Here is a 17168-nt window from a genome sequence, read left to right on the forward strand (position 1 = left end):
AAACTCACAAGACAAACTCCATTTTTGGAAGGACATTTGGAGACTTAATTGTCAACTTATACACAGAGATCTATGGCAGTGAGGATGATAGCAGTCAACTGCAACAATGCACAGGAAGAGTGAGCAGACAAGTGGTGAATAGAATTCAATTCGGAGAAATGAGCGTGGTTGTATTTTGGCAACAAGGAAATATAGATTTAATGGCAGTTCTAAAGTGTATGCAAGGACAGAGGGACCCAGGTTGCATTTACATGGATTTCGGAAGGTGGCAGGACATGAGTGGTTAGAAAAATTTATGGAATTGAGGGCTTCATAAAAATAAGTACAAATGCGGAGAGGTTATGCTGGACCTTTAGAAAACTCTGGTTAGAATATCATATGCAGTTCTAGTCACCACACTTTAGTAGGGAGATGTACCAGAATGCTTTCAGGCTATGAGGGAATTTATCCAAAAGATTAAATTGCAGGAGCCTGGGGACAGAGGGGAGATCTGACTTTAGCATCCTTCCGTCTGGAGACGATAATGGTTTGTACCTTGGTGTCATCATGTGGCTCTAGGAGCCCTACTCTGTCATGGTACTCTCTGCCACATTTGCTGCAGATGGCAAGAGTCAACTGAGGAGGTACATGATTCGCTGGCTTCTTGTTTGCTCTGGGTTCCTTTTTTTCCCCTCAGTTGGCTGAAAGTGCGGTTATTCCTGGCCTCTCCTGATGCAAGTCCAAACAGTCAGCCTCCAAAGGTCACAGCCAAATAAAACACTTTGCTGGTATAAGAGTATCTTTATCAAGATTATGACAGATTTGGATTAGACAAACAAACAAAAAAAGTTTTCATTAGCTGATGGTACAAGGAGCAGGGAACACAGATTTAAGATTTTGGCAGGAGATGTGGGAATGGAGAGGCAGGTGCAAGTAATAGCTTTCTTACATACCTCGTGGTAATCACCTGGAACTCGCTGTCTACAAGAAACGATCAATGATCTCATTTGAGGGAAGTAAACTTGCAGAGCTACAGGGATAGAGTGGGGAAATGGGACTGCTCTTTGGGGAGCTGGCATAGATTTGATGACCAAATGGCCTCTTCTGTGCCTTAAATTAGTCCATGGCCAGAAGCTGAATGTGCAAACAAACACCCTGGAATTTTGCTCAGTTAGCTTTGGAGTTTCATGAATATTTATGGATAAGACTTTCCCTTCATGTAATTTAATATACAGGGAAGAGAAGACCAGGGAGAATTGTGTCAAATAGTATCTTTGCTCAATACCAGTTTCCCTTCTGTGCATTCAGAGACAGACCATTTTCTGGAGGTTCAAATTTAAACTTTATTTTCTCAAAGAGAGGCAAATCTGGTATCTACAGTTTGTAACTTATTTAAACAATCAAAAAACTTTAAAGGATTTATTGGTAAGGCCAAGATTCCACAGAAGCATGTTTTTATTTGAGTCATCACATTTTGACTAAACATTTAATATTTGTAATATGGTATAACTAGCTTAACTAGTTCAGCATCTTAAATTCTGCGCATCAAACATTTCCAATTTAAACAGATAAAACAAATATATATCTTTAAATTTATAGGAACTTTAAGGAAAATGCAAGATTTCCCAAGTGTACCATCTCATTTCTCAACTGTATACAAAAAAATTAAACAAAACATGGATACATTAAATTGATGGAAGTGTTTTTTTTAAAAAGTTACTCAGATTTTAAACTGAATACAAAACAGTGAAAAAATTAAGTGCTAAAGTTAAGCTGTTAACAAGAAGCAAATATTAGGCAAAAAATGCATTCCATTGATAAGTGTCACGATTATTCTTAACCAATCTTAGATCATCTCTTTGCTGTTGCGGATGGCACAGCACAGCACCATGCTGAAAATCATGCCAAAAATCTGCAAAAAAGAACTAAGTGTTATTATTTTTGTTATAAACTTGTATAGTTAGCTTAATGGTGAAGTTTTACCTTTTCACAACCTAGAGTTGAGCCCATTTTACTTACCATTACGATTCCAATGCCAATTCCAATTGCCCCAATGATGTAAAGCTTGTCGTTGAATACTTCATTAATGACTGTGGGGCAACCCTGTGCACAAGATCAAGATCAAAATTGTAAATATTAAGTTGAAGAAGCTGTCATGCATTCATTGAACACAAGAAAGTCATAACATATGAAATAATGGCAAGAGAATGCCAATTGGCCCTTCAACCCTTCTCTGCCATCCATTAAGATACTGGCTGATCGTCTCCCTCAACTGACCAATTTCCAGACTTGGGAAACATCACGATACAGGCATTCAATGAGATCATGGCTGATCTTTTGTGGACTCAGCTCCACTTTCCGGCCCGAACACCATAACCCTTAATCCCTTTATTCTTCAAAAAACTATATCTTTACCTTAAAAACATGTAATGAAGGAGCCTCAACTGCTTCACTGAGCAAGGAATTCCATAGATTCACAACCCTTTGGGTGAAGAAATCCCTCCTAAACTCAGTCCTAAATCTACTTCCCCTTATTTTGAGGCTATGCCCCCTAGTTCTGCTTTCACCCGCCAGTGGAAACAACCTGCCCGCATCTATCCTATCTATTCCCTTCATAATTTTAGATGTTTCTATAGGATTTCCCCCCTCCCCCCGCATACTTTTAAATTCCAACGAGTACAGTCGCAGTCTACTCAACCTCTCCTCATAATCCAACCCCTTCAGGTCTGGGATTAACCTAGTGAATCTCCTCTGCACACCCTCCAGCGCCAGTATGTTCTTTCTCAGGTAAGGAGACCAAAACAGAACACAATACTCCAGGTGTGGCCTCACTAACACCTTATACAATTGCAGCATAAACTCCATAGTCTTAAACTCCATCCCTCTAGCAATGAAGGATAAAACTCCATTCGTCTTCTTAATCACCTGTAAACCAACTTTTTGCAACTCATGCACTAGCACACCCATGTTTCTCTGCACAGCAGCATGTTTTAATATTTTATCATTTAAATAATAATTCCGTTTGCTGTTATTTCTACCAAAATGGATAACCTCACATTTATCAACATTGTATTCCATCTGCCAGACCCTAGACCATTCACTTAATCTATCCAAATCCCTCTGCAGACTTCTGGTATCCTCTGCACTTTTTGCTTTACCACTCATTTTAGTGTCGTCTGCAAACTTGGACACGTTGCACTTGGTCCCCTACTCCAAATCATCTATGTAAATTGTGAACAATTGTGGGCCCACTGATCCCACTAGCTATTGATTGCCAGCCAGAGAAACACCCATTAATCCCCACTCCATGCTTTCTATTAACTAACCAATCCTCTATCCATGCTACTACTTTGCCCTTAATGCCATGCATCGTTAGGTTATGCAGGTTCATCAAATTAAGCCATATAGATAAAACTTAAAAACCAAAAAGGGACGATCACATTGCTCGGAGAATTGCACAAGTCCCCTAACAGTCCGAGAGAAATAGAAGAGCAGATGTGCAGGCAAATTTCAGAGAAGCGTAAAAGCAATAATAGTGGGGGATTTCAACTTGCCCAACATTAACTGGGGTAGTCAGTGTGAAATGTTTAGAAAGAACTGAATTTTTAAAATGCATCCAGGAGAACCAAAGCTAGTATGTGGAAGGTCCTAGAAGAGAGGGCCGTCCTGGATTTAATTTTAGGTAACAAATCCAGGCAAGTGGTTGAAGCATTTCGCAGATAGCGATCATAGCTCCCATTAGATTTAAGGTCATTATGGAAAAGGACAAAGATGGGCCCTAGATCAAAATTCTAAACGATTTTAAGATGATATGATTTGGCTAGAATGGACTAGGAGCAGACACTTGTAGATAAATCTGTGACAGAACAGTGGGAAGTAAATAGGGATGGTACAGGGCCAACCTGTTCCAATCAAGAAAAAAAAGTGTGGGACCGACAAACTCAGTGAACCCTGGATACAGAGGAACATACTGCATTGGGCAAAGAGAAAAAAAGTGAGACTTATGCAGAAATAGAGGTCTCAAACAGTAGAAGCCTTAGAGACGTACAGAAGGTGCAAGACAGAACTCAGGAAATTAGGTGAGCAAAAAAAGGGGGACAAAGGGCACTTGGAAGGTAAGAGAGAAAAATACTAAGTTGTTTTACAAGTACATTAATAGGGAAAGAGGGGCGGCATGGTGGCACAGTGGTTAGCATTGCTGCCTATGGCACCGAGGACCCGGGTTCGAATCCTGGCCCTGGGTCACTGTCGGTGAGGAGTTTGCACATTCTCCCTGTGTCTGCGTGGGTTTCACCCCCACAACCCAAAGATGTGCAGGGTAGGTGGATTGGCTACGCTAAATTGCCCCTTAATTGAAAAAATAATTGGGTACGCTAAATTTTTTTTTAAAAAATAGGGAAAGAGTAAGGATCATAGTGATTAAGGATCACAGTGATAACTTGTGTGTGGAGCCAGAGGATGCAGGCAGGGTTCTAAATGAATACGGTGTTGCTATTCATTCCGGAAAGAGCCAACATGTGTATAGAAATAAGATAAATGGTGATAAATTAAATTAATGTAACATAGAGGGGAGGTTCTGACTGGTATGCCATACTAAAAGTACACTAATCTCCAGGCACAGATGAAAGGTATCTAATGTATCCCAGGGTATTGAGTGAGGTAAGGAAGGAAATAGCAGGGGCACTGGCAATAATTTTCAATACCTCTCTGGCCACAGGAGGGGTGCCGGAGGACTGGAGGATAGCTGGTGCGGTACCAGGAGTCAATGTGGTAGCAGTATTCAAGAAAGGAAAAAAACCTGGATATACAGGTCAGTCAGACTGATAGAAGAGCCCAGAGGTGCTTTTTTGACTAGATGCCTGTGTTCAGTGGGGTCCCAAGTGCTTGGGTCCTTGCTGTTTGTAGACTGGAGCGGTGAAGCAACTGTGCTAATCACTGTTATTGTGACGCCCTAAATTCTCCTCTGCTCCATGATTGATGTGTTATAAAATTATGGGGGTATAGATAGAGTAGACAGGGAGAACTCTTTTTAAAAAAATCAATTTTTATTATTGTCATGAGTAGTCTTACATTAACACTGCAATGAGGTTACTGTGAAAAACCCCCAGTTGTCACCCTTGTGGAGGAATCAACTACCAGAGGCATAAATTTAAGATAAGGGGCTGGAGGTTTAGATGGGGTGCGAGGAAAATCGTTTTCACCCAGAGGATGGAGGGAGTCTGGAACTCACTGCCTGAGAGAGTGGTGGAGGCAGACACCCTCATAACTTTGAAATAGTATTTAGATATGCACTTGCAATACCAAGACATGCAAGGCTATGGGCCAAGAACTGGAAAATGGGATTAGAATAGTCAGGTGGTGTTTTTGACTGGCTTGATGGGCCTTTTGTGATGTAGGCCTGTTACAGCAGCACGGTAGCATTGTGGATAGCACAATCGCTTCACAGCTCCAGGGTCCCAGGTTCGATTCCGGCTTGGGTCACTGTCTGTGCGGAGTCTGCACATCCTCCCTGTGTGTGCGTGGGTTTCCTCCGGGTGCTCCGGTTTCCTCCCACAGTCCAAAGATGTGCAGGTTAGGTGGATTGGCCATGATAAATTGCCCTTAGTGTCCAAAATTGCCCTTAGTGTTGGGTGGGGTTACTGGGTAATGGGGTGGAGGTGTTGACCTTGGGTAGGGTGCTCTTTCCAAGAGCTGGTGCAGACTCGATGGGCCGAATGGCCTCCTTCTGCACTGTAAATTCTATGATAATCTATGACCCACACAGGGATATTTTGATCATTTTTTTTGGTAGCGAGAATGTCCCCTCCAGGAAAATAGGTTATACATTGGCAGTGACCGTGTACAATTTTAAACCTACTGTATCACATAAACCAAAGTGAGAAAATAAATTGTAATACCTCTCTAGCAATGTTCTCTGTAAAACTTGTATCTGGGCAGGTGTCACGAACGAATAATTCAACTGTTCCTCCCATTCCACAGCAATCGAGCTAAAATAAAATACTGTCTTGTAAGATTATATAAATCAGCTTCAGTGTACAGTAATAGCAAAGAGAGTCAACATATCAAATTAAACATTTCCAACTGCAACAAGTTCTCATTTTTGGAAAACAAATACAGTTTTAGATACAATTCAAGAAAACCAAAGCAGCACCCAGCCAGCAATTCTTAGGCATCCTCAATGGGTCTTGATAAGGCACTGATGAGTTACCTTTATGAAACACTTATGTTCAAGTAGTGTAAAATGGAATTAGAGTAGTCAGGTGGTTGTTTTTGACTGGCGCAGACGCGATAGGCCTTTTGTGCTGTTGACCTTTTGTGATGCCACTCAGCGTGGTGGAGGAGAGAGTTCGACAATTTCGACCCAGCGACAGTGAAAGAATGGCAGTATACCTCCAAACCAATATGATGTGCGACTTGTGTGCATTCTTGTAGATAGCGGTGCTACTGTGCCATCAATGGTGGATGGAGTGAATGTTTGTGGGGGTGCCAATCGAGCAGTTTTCTTTATCCTGGATGGTGTTGAGCGTCTTGAGTGCTGTTGGGAGTTACACTCATCAAGGCAAGTGGAGAGAATTCCAATGCACTCCTCACTTGGCCTTGTATATGTTGGACAGGCTTTGGGGGAAAAATCACTCACCGCAGTAGCGGAGTCTCTTCCCTGTTCTTTTAGCTAGTCCAGTTCAGTTTTTGGTCAACAGTAACCCCCCCCCAACCCCAGGTTTTATTAGCATTTTATGTATAAATTGTCCAAATATGATGGTAAATAAGGAATTATGAAGTAATTTTCAAAACGGAGTTGGGGTCACAGAGAAGGTCTGATCATCATACTAATGAACACATTTTTTAGTATTACCATTGGAATGATGGTGATTGCCAAGTCATCAGAATAGATATTAAAGATATCATTTAAAAAAAATTGTGGAGCATTTATACTTCATTAGCAGTTATGTAAAATATTTCCCCCCCCATGCAAATTACAGTTTGAATTTAGGATTCAACTCAAGGTGGGAGTTTCACTGCACTTTACTTCAAAGCTAGTTGGGCTGCAACACTGATGCAAGCCACACAAGTTGGCAACCGGTATTACATAGAATTTACAGTGAAGGAGGCTATTCAGCCCATCGAGTCTGCACCGGCTCTTGGAAAGAGCATCCTACCCAAGGTCAACACCTCCACCCTATCCCCATAACCCAGTAACCCCACCCAACACTAAGGGCAATTTTGGACACTAAGGGCAATTTATCATGGCCGATCCACCTAACCTGCACATCTTTGGACTGTGGGAGGAAACCGGAGTACCCGGAGGAAACCCACGCACACACGGGGAGGATGTGCAGACTCGGCACAGACAGTGACCCAAGCCGGAATCGAACCTGGGATCCTGGAGCTGTGAAGCGATTGTGCTATCCACAATGCTACCGTGCTGCCCTATGAAGGCAAAGCTACCATAAGACAGAAAATTAACTTGTGAATGCACATCAAATTGTTGAAAGTTATAACATTAAACATATTTCATTAAAGAGCTAAAATGATCAAAACCAGATCAATCAAGAGATTAATAACTTACCCCTTTCTGTATTGCTGTAAGAGCTGCCTTCTTGCTCTCATCCTTTGGATGAGCCAAGTATTCGGTATATATAGATGTATAGAATTCTTTCACCTCTGTAGTGACCTACAGGATACAATTAAAACACAAGGCGATTTATTCAAAGTAAAACTAAAGAGGTGAAAAGGTGCAATCAAGCTAAAAGTTACCTCCTGTATTATTGTATGGTAGCTATAACAAAACACTTGCTGCATTACAAACTTGAGATAATTTAATCGCAGTCAAAAACAGAAAATTGAGGAAGAGTTCAGCATCCGTGATATCATCTTGTCACATGCTGTCTGATCCCAAAATTCTGTTTTTTTTGGCGGTCAGGTTTCCGACATTCGCAATATTTATATTTTTAAATCAAGTTAAATGATATTTTCCTTATGAGCTAACAGACAAAACAAAACGATAAAGAAAAAGATTCCTCTGCAGTCCTCAACTTATTACTTGTCCCCTGGCACAGTCTGGGGCAATGAAGTGTTGAGGAAGTAAGTGGTAGTGCAAGCTCTCTCAATAACTGGCATAAGACTAGTTCAAATTACTTTACTGATTCCTTTTGAGATTATCTGTGCATTATTTCACACCAACGAAAAACAATAATACTCATGTTTTAGTTCTGGAACTGATCATTTTAAACTTGTTATATAGTTGGGGGAATAGGTACTGCTCGCTACGGCAGTGATTGGGAATCCCAAAGATTTGTGTGTGGGTACATATGTTTGATAGCTTCTCAATTTTCATAATCCCAGTAAAATTGAATAAATTAAATATCTCTATTTCACTTGGTGCTGTCATGAAAACAGCTTAAGGTAATTCCAGATCACTGCCTGAACTTAAAATTGAAAAGAAAAATGTACGAAGGAGACCTAGAATTTTCCTAGGTCTTCCACCAACCCCAGTGTATACCCACATGTTCATCTTGCAGTACACCAGGGAGGAGTACAGTCCATGAGGCAGCCACCTCTTTCAGGTTAAGCAATATTTTAAAAATAAATTTAGAGTGCCCAATTTATTTTTTCTAATTAAGGAGCAATTTAGCATGGTCAATCCACTTACCCTGCATATCTTTGGGTTGTGGGGGCGAAACCCACGCAAACACAGGGAGAATGTGCAAACTCCACATGTACAATAACCCAGAGCCGGGATCAAATCTGGGACCTCGGCGCCGTGAGGCAGCAGTGCTAAACACTGCACCACCATGCTGCCCTAGCAGTATTTTAAGAGGTGGTTGGTTGCCAAGGGCAGGAGGGTGCGACAGGGAATCAGGCATGTACGTGGATTCAGCAATCATGATGCTGGACTTGACTAACAGGTACAAAGGCACCTCTGTGAATAAAGCAAGGACCGGCAGCTAGATGGACAAACTGACCATAGTATAATGGTACAGGAAGTCGTGGTAGAATTGGCAGTGACAGGGGACAGCATATCAAGCGGAATAGATTCTTTGCAGCCATAAGTAGGAAGCCCTAAAATTGGCAAGAATCAATAGCACAGGTAAAAATTAATAGGTTGATTTAATACCCATTATGGATATGTAATTGTAAAGTGACCAAAACGGGGAACTAAATATTCCAGGATACTTAACTTTATGGAGGAGTGACAAAACATTCCTAATTTTAAAAAAAGGCTGGTATAAACACAATAGAAAGGATTTTAGCTCCCCAGAAAAATCAAGAAACAGTACATCAGCAAGTGGTAGAAAACATTTGAGAGTTGCTGATGGGTGCCTGAACAGTAGTTATAGTTCAGGGAAGAGCATAAATCAGGGAATTAGAGGTGCATGTAACCAGGATATTGCATGGGGGACTTAAATCTATATTGACTGGTTAAACCAAATTTGTAGTAAGCGTAGAGAACAAAAGATCTTGAAATGTAAACAAGATAGTTCCCTCGATCAGCATGTTGAGGAACCAAGGGGGAACAGGCTACTGTAGATCTATTATTGTGCAATGAGGAAGCATTAATTAATAATCTTGTAGTAAAGGGGCCTCCAAGGAAATGTGACCACAACAGGATCGACTTTTATAAAGAATGTGAAAGTGATTTGTTGAGTCTGAAGCCAAGGGCCAACATCTAAACAAATCAAATTACTTTGATCTGGACAAATTGCCCAAGGTAATTGGGAAGATTAAAATACGTGACAGCAGACAATCCATAGCTAGCATTGAAACAAATATATACTCTTTTAAAGGCAAAAAGAAAATCCACAGAAAATATGGTCCAACAATGGCTAACAATTAAAGATTAGATTATGAAGTCAAAGGAAGAATTTACAATTTTGTCAAGAGTAGCAGTAAGCCTGAGGACTTGGGAGGATATTAGAATCCAGCAGAGGAAGACTTAGAAAATTATATGAATAGGGAAAATTCAGATAGGTTTATTTGATGGCTCTGGAGAGGGGCACAGGGACAGAAAGATGTTGGGACAAAACTATTAAAAGGGGGAACCTCATGGCTGTGTTATACATGGATCTCCCATATTTGGTTCCAAATTCAATGCAGATAAATGTGAGAAAGTCTCTTCTCTCGGTGCTGTCCCCAAGGATGAAAGTTAGAAAATCTCAGTTCAGTTCCTAATTATGGGTTAACTACCCCAAAGCAATTTAGCAATCTCATTTAGAGGGATTTATGATTGGTGTGGTAGAGGTTTGGAACTCTCTTCCACAAACAGCAATTGATGCTACATCAGTTGTTAATTTTAAATCGGAGAGATACATTTTTGTTGAGCAACGGTATTAAGGAATATGGGCCAAAGGCAAGCATATGGCGTTAGCACGGATCAGCCGCGATCTCATTGAATGGTAGAGCAGGCTTGAGGGGCTGAATGGCCTATTCCTGTTCCTATGAAATAGAAACATGGCCCCATTAGGTACAGCAAATATTGTTGAGGTATAGTAGAGTTTTACTACAGCTAATCTGGGAGTCGTTGGTGACAATGGATGGCTGAAATAGTTTAGTGTTTTATTCCTCAAAACCAACGTCCAATACTTTGATGAATACAACAACTAAGCTATCAGAAGCAGAAACTGATACATACCTTGTCCTTATTCAAAAAGCCCCAAATTCCAGCTGCTATCTCAACTGCAAATATGACCAGCAGAAACAGGAAGAACTGAAAAAGAGTTAATTACATACAAATTATTTAAAGATCAGTGCTGTACAAATTCAGGACTTGCAGAAGGACCTTAACTCTGGATTTGTAAGAATATATTTTAATTCTAACTAGCACCTCAATGCGCACAAATGCAGCATCACTGTAAAGTGAAGAGTGTAAATGGCACAGTCATCCAGAGTCAGGTCCTAACCAGGTAGCAATGGAATGAGATTCTCTGAAGGTGGTTCACTCTTTCAGCCTCACTTCATAATTCAGACCTGGTCACTCAACGTACATAGAACATACAGTGCAGAAGGAGGCCATTCAGCCCATCGAATCGGCACCGACCCACTTAAGCCCTCACTTCCACCCTATCCCCGTAACCCAATAACCCCCTCCTAACCTTTTGGACACTACTGGGCAATTTAGCATGGCCAATCCACCTAACCTGCACATCTTTGGACTGTGGGAGGAAACCGGAGTACCCGGAGGAAACCCACGCAGACACGGAGAGAACGTGCAGACTCCGCACAGACAGTGACCTGGCAGGTAATCAAACCTGGGACCCTGGTGCTGTGAAGCCACAGTGCTATCCACTTGTGCTACCGTGCTGCCCAATAAATTTATACTCCATGAATTTAGTGTAACGGTGAAGCTGAAACCAAGTTGCACTGACTTAGTGGGAGTACAGCATCATTCTTGGTTTTGACCATCTAAATAGTATGTAGTAGCCAGAAACCTCAGCAAATAACAGCAATTTCATTTTACACAAGAAAAAATTCTGTCGACTTCAAACTAAACAAGTATGGAAGTCCAATTTAAAAACGTTCTGCACTAAGTCGAAATACCTTTCCACCCCCTCCCAATATTTCACATCTTGGATATTTTGTTAAAAGCCCCAGAAGGGACTCAAGTCTTCACAAAGTTTATTCCAAGTTTACAAAACAATTTATTACAGGAACTTTAAGATTTCTGCAGGCACTTCAAAATAGCTTTTATTGGCCTTGACAAGTTGATAGGAACCAGAACTAGGGGGTCAGTTTGACAATAAGGGGTAAACCTTTTAGGATGGAGGGGAGGAGAAATTTCTTCACCCCGAGTGGTGAATCTGCAGAATTCACTACAGAAAATAGTGGAGGCCAAAATGTAGTGTAATTTCAAGGAATTAGATATACCTCTTGGGGCTAAAGAGATTTGGGGGGGGGGGGGGGGGGGGGGGGGGGGGGGGAGAGAAAGAAAGAGAGAAAGGCGGGAGCAGGATACTGAACTGGATGATCAGTCATGATCATAATGAATGGTGGAGCAGGCTGGAAGGGCCAAATGGCCTCCTCCTGTAGGTGTACATCGCAGAATCAAATAGATGGGCACTGAGGGACTGAGATTCAAGATTGGAGGAATTGCAGGAAATAAGCATCTTCACTGGCCTGAATGCATGTGCTTTCAATTAACAGTAGTGGAAAATATAAGGTCTCCACTTTATTAAATGCACTTTGAAGCTGCTCTCTAGTTATTTCCCAACCAACTTAACAGTTGAAATCACACTGGACATTTGTCCGACAGGTTACTTATTGATCCCCTAGGTAGGACATTGATATTTGTTAAATTGAAAGCTGACAAGTGTCTGAATGGAATTCTATCTCCATTTTCTTCCTCTAGCCTGTCACCTCTGAACACAGTCCATGAAGGCTTTAATTGCAGTTAGTGAAAATTTGATAGTACATCATAAGTACATCATAGTGACCGGCAATTCATGAGCTGCAATGTAGTAGGTTATTCATGAAGGCCCATCTTCTCAACCTTGCCCTCGTCCGAGATGTGGTGATCCTCAGGTTAAATAACCACCAGTCAGCTTCCCCCCTCAAAGGGGAAAGCAGCCTACGGTCATCTGTGATCATGGCTACTTTACAACATAGGCTCTTGCAATACAGATTCTTTTGGTGTCACTGATGGCAAACAGACTAGGGAGAAATAGCACTGGAAGATATTTACTGAAGCCTGGGTATTAGCACACAGGTTTTTCACAGGGCCAGATAGATATCGATTACAGGTTACAGAGAGATGCCAAATAACTTCACCTCAATTTAATAGGTATAGCATTAACTGTGTCCATGTTTGCAATGCACTTGGGTCTCAAAGGGGTGTGCTCCTTGCAAGATGTTTTCTGTGTCCACACAAGAGTTTGAATCCATGCTCATTAGTTGCCTTGTACCTAATGATTATCCTCCTTGGCAGCAGTGAGTCTTTGGGGATGAAGTAGCTCTAAGATGACACATTTGGTAGTGCAAGCTGTTATCTCTGTCAACGCCCTTCCAAGAATGGGTGATTCAATACCTGAACCAGCAGGTCCACTGTATCCCAGGGAAAATGTTGGATAAATGGCTAGCGACTGGTTTAGCTCACTCAGCTAAATCGCTGGCTTTTAAAGCAGACCAAGCAGGCCAGCAGCACGGTTCAATTCCCGTACCAGCCTCCCCGGACAGGCGCCGGAATGTGGCGACTAGGGGCTTTTCACAGTAACTTCATTGAAGCCTACTCGAGACAATAAGCGTTTTTCATTTCATAGCTAACTTACCTCCCTAATGGAACACAAGAGTAGACCTATGGAACGAGATTCATTCCCAATAGACTTCAGATAGCCCAATAGGTCAATTCCTTAACAGATTTAGCTGAACAAACACTGGAGAGTCCATTAAATGATGTGCCGGAAGAGAACGGTTTTATTTGTTTAAACTTCAGAAGGACTGGAGACTTAAATTTTGGTCCAGTCAAGCTGTACCAAAGATCCCTGTACATGGGATGCCAGTTATCAGGAAACTGTATGCTCTGTAGTGGGCAAACAGAAATTCAACACATGGATTTGACAGTAGCTTAGTTTTGAGATTCATCTGCATTTTAAAAAGTTTAAAATGGCAAAGGTATTGTTAACTTCTGCCATTTAATGTGCACTTCTCAGTGCAAAACAGATCTAGTCTACAAGAATGCTTCTACCCAAAGGCCAACATCACAGATTATTTATGCCATGTATTTCAACTTACACATCCAAGCATGCATGTAGATTCCTGAATTGCGCCACAACATCCTAGGAAGCCAACAATCATCATCAATGCACCAGCTGCAATCAGGATATAGACACCTGTAAGGAAATGCATAAATCATGAATGTGTGCAAGTGAATGGAACACCCACGTTTCCAAGTTTCCCACCATGTCACATACTATCCCAGCGTGGAAATTTATCACATTCATGATCACTGGATTAATTTACTTAAACTAACCAACACACAGCACTACAGGCTACCTTCATCACAGCAGTTCGAGACTCACACCAACTTAGAGGATATCTAGGGATATGAATTAAATGTTGGCAGTGCTGGTGAAATCCAAATCCTAGGATTTATTTTTATAAAGTTGACTAAAATACTGCGAGACTACATCATGCTCAGTACAACTCTGGCCAGGGTGCCAAGCAACATTTCAGAGTGTCCAGGCAGCCCTTTGGACAACTCTTTTTTTGGTAAATAAATTTAGATAACCCAATTAAGGGGTAATTTAGCATGGCCAATCCACCTATTCTGCACATTTTGGGTTGTAGGGGCAAAACCCACGCGCACACGGGGAGAATGTGCAAACTCCACAGGGACAGTGACCCAGAGCCGGGATTGAATGTGGAACCTCAGTGCCGTGATAATCACTAGGCCACCGTGCTGCCCACCCCATTGGAGAACTCTAACAACAGAATCCACTTCCTTCTAACATGAAGAATTAACAACTCGGGGAGTGACATTTTGTGCACACATCAGAGCAGATGCTTCCAGATTTGATGAGGCTGTTCTCTGTGCAACCTGTGATTGTGTAAAGTTGGGATTCAGCTGACTGCGCATATGTGCACAGTATATTTACAACTAGAATCTATTTCTATCAAACAGAGGTGTACATGCCAAAGAGACGCTTTATTTGATCAATTCTTTTGCACTCAAGAATCTCACTCCAAAAGCATGAAAATATATCCCCAAATTAAAACAATTTAACATATTCACGTGTTCCAGAAAAGCAGAACTATACTTCTTGCATAACATACAACTCTATCTGAAGTATAATTCAACACACTTAACTGCAAACATGAACATTTTCTACAAAACTTTTCATCACAACAAGGAGCAGGAAAGATAATAGACAAGATCTTTAGCAGTTGCAAATGTTCCAGCAGTTACCACTGAAAAATAATCTACAAGTCATCCAAATCATCAGGGTTAGGTCACATCCATGTAACCTTCAATTAAAAAAACAACATTTTTCACACTGAAGACAGTGCTTTAATGGACTGAAAGGAGAACATGACGAGGGAGCGATTCCTTGAATCTACACTCATGGAAAACATCTCTAATAGGAAACTCAGGATTTTCTATCCATTCAATTTATTTAAATAGATGGAATGCCAAGGTCTATTTGTGTACATTTTAAGTGCTAGTTTCAAGCTTCAGCTGCCGTGCAAATATTCAGTATCCTCGTGCTTTGAGCCAAACTTGCATAACGGGGAGCAAAGTTAAAAATTTCAACTTTTTGGAACCCTATGCTGAATGTGGGGGTTTTCCCAAAGATGTCAACTGTTTTGCACACTATTTGGTTTCTAGCTGGTTTTGTGCAGTAACAACTTTAAAAAAAAATTATATTTACTTAGTCTGACATGTCTCTTTCCAACACTAACACATGCAAGAGGCCATTTTGTTCAGGTTTTGATAAAAACCTACCACATTTCCTATTACAGCATTTCATTCCAATCTTTTCCTTCTACCTAGAAATTTATTCCCAAAGTCACTCTTTATGAAGTGTTTCCCATCACTCCCAGATATGTCTTTTGCCTGTATGCACCCATCTTCCTCAGTCTTCTAGAATTAAAAAAAACTTTCACTCTCCCAGTGTCTGCAGGGTTTCACCCCCATAAACCAGAGATGTGCAGATTAGGTGGACTGGCCACACTAAATTCCCCCTTAATTAAAAAAAATACTCTCTGCCATGTGAAACTTCCTTTCCCACTTCCAGGTTCTTATGTGCCACAGTCACTAAACACAGGACTCAGTGAAATATCAGTGCAGTTTTATAAAGCTTCAACATTTTAGGTTTGTGCTCTACTGACTTAGCAAGGTGGCTTGGCATGTTTGTTTGGCATAGTGCTATGCCAAACAATGATGCCAAGCCACCTTGCGAAATGAAAGCAATGAATGAACATAATGGTGACAGGTCAGGTCTCTAACCAGGAATTGGGCATTGAGAGATTATCACAGCTCTTGACTGTCGTTCCCGCCTCTATCTCACCCTCATTTAAAGAGTTAACAAGCTTGCAACATCATCAAGAAGGCTGGTCATTGGACGTCCACTGTGTGCATGGAAAACATAGGATGATGCAGCAGATTTAAATAGAGTGTCAGATCAGTCATGATCTTCTTAAATGGTGAAGCAGGCTTGATGGCTGAATGGCCTGCTCCTTGTTCATATGCTGCTGCAGGATTTGAAATATTCTGCAATTTGTTTTGTTAACTGAAGGGCAAATAAGTATTACACACCCAGGAGGAACTCGACCCACATTCTACTACAATAAGCCTGTCTTACTGAGTTCCACGCAGGGCGTACCTTGATAAGGGAATTTGTAAGCATTATGCAAACAGGATACCTAGCAATTTCTTTCACCAAGTGCCTAGTATCTAATACTGAAGCAAAATTCTGTAACATAGATCTGAAAGATCCCCATCATTCTTTCTATTCCCCTGCAATAAACAAAGCTAGAGCCCAGTGCTACGGAGCAGATGATCAGCTGACAACAAGCAGCATCACTCACCAACTTCCCAGCAAGCAGGCTCAGATCAGGGAGAACCGACAAAAGGAAAACCTGTTGGGAAGCTTGAACATTTTGACAGCTACGTTCCATTTTCAGGCATTAAACGCTTTCATACAGAAGATAGAATGATTAACGACACAGTACAGCAGGTAACTACTTCTTCCATTGAGACCATGCCTACTCAGAGGAGCACACCTTTGCTTAATCCCATAATCCTGTCAATGTTTCCTATTTAAGATCTCACACCATTCGCGTTTTGAGAAGATTTTGGAATCTGCGTGTATTAATTTTTCAAACAGATCCCAAATTACAGTGCTCTCATTTTGCCTCTCTCTCTCCGCCTCCCTCGGAGGGCAACTACATCTCAGGCGAGGGGCAAGGCTGAGAAGGCGGATCTTTGTGAATAACCTCAGCCGGTACAGGAATTAAACCCAAGCAATTGAACCCGCGCTGCTGGCCTTGCTCTGCATCATGAACCAGCTGCCTGGCCAAGTGAGCTAACTATTTATGTTCAGCAAACCAATCACTTTCGAGCACAGATTTTATATACGGTACATCATACACAGACTGGTGCTAATTTCTGTAATTTTGTATGTTCTGTAAAAGCTATTCTGTATTTTTAATTGATTTGTACCAAACACCAACAAGCAAAAACGTACCACAGCAAAGCA

General features: G+C 41.3%; 1 protein-coding gene across 1 annotated transcript in view; it reads right to left on the reverse strand.

Moving 5' to 3' along the window:
- Positions 1 to 1297: 1297 nt before the first annotated feature.
- The window catches only part of LOC119973319 (CD9 antigen-like), a 41501-nt gene continuing 25630 nt past the window's right edge, over positions 1298 to 17168 (reverse strand). The window contains exons 3-8 of the mRNA XM_038811189.1: positions 13702 to 13799; positions 10610 to 10684; positions 7547 to 7651; positions 5877 to 5966; positions 1999 to 2082; positions 1298 to 1891 (exon numbers count right to left, since the gene is read on the reverse strand). Coding sequence (XP_038667117.1) covers positions 1826 to 1891; positions 1999 to 2082; positions 5877 to 5966; positions 7547 to 7651; positions 10610 to 10684; positions 13702 to 13799 — 518 coding nt within the window. The 3' untranslated portion in view covers positions 1298 to 1825. The remainder of the gene's footprint in view (positions 1892 to 1998; positions 2083 to 5876; positions 5967 to 7546; positions 7652 to 10609; positions 10685 to 13701; positions 13800 to 17168) is intronic.

The sequence above is a fragment of the Scyliorhinus canicula genome, chromosome 11, assembly GCF_902713615.1.
Source record: "Scyliorhinus canicula chromosome 11, sScyCan1.1, whole genome shotgun sequence".
NCBI lineage: Eukaryota > Metazoa > Chordata > Chondrichthyes > Carcharhiniformes > Scyliorhinidae > Scyliorhinus > Scyliorhinus canicula.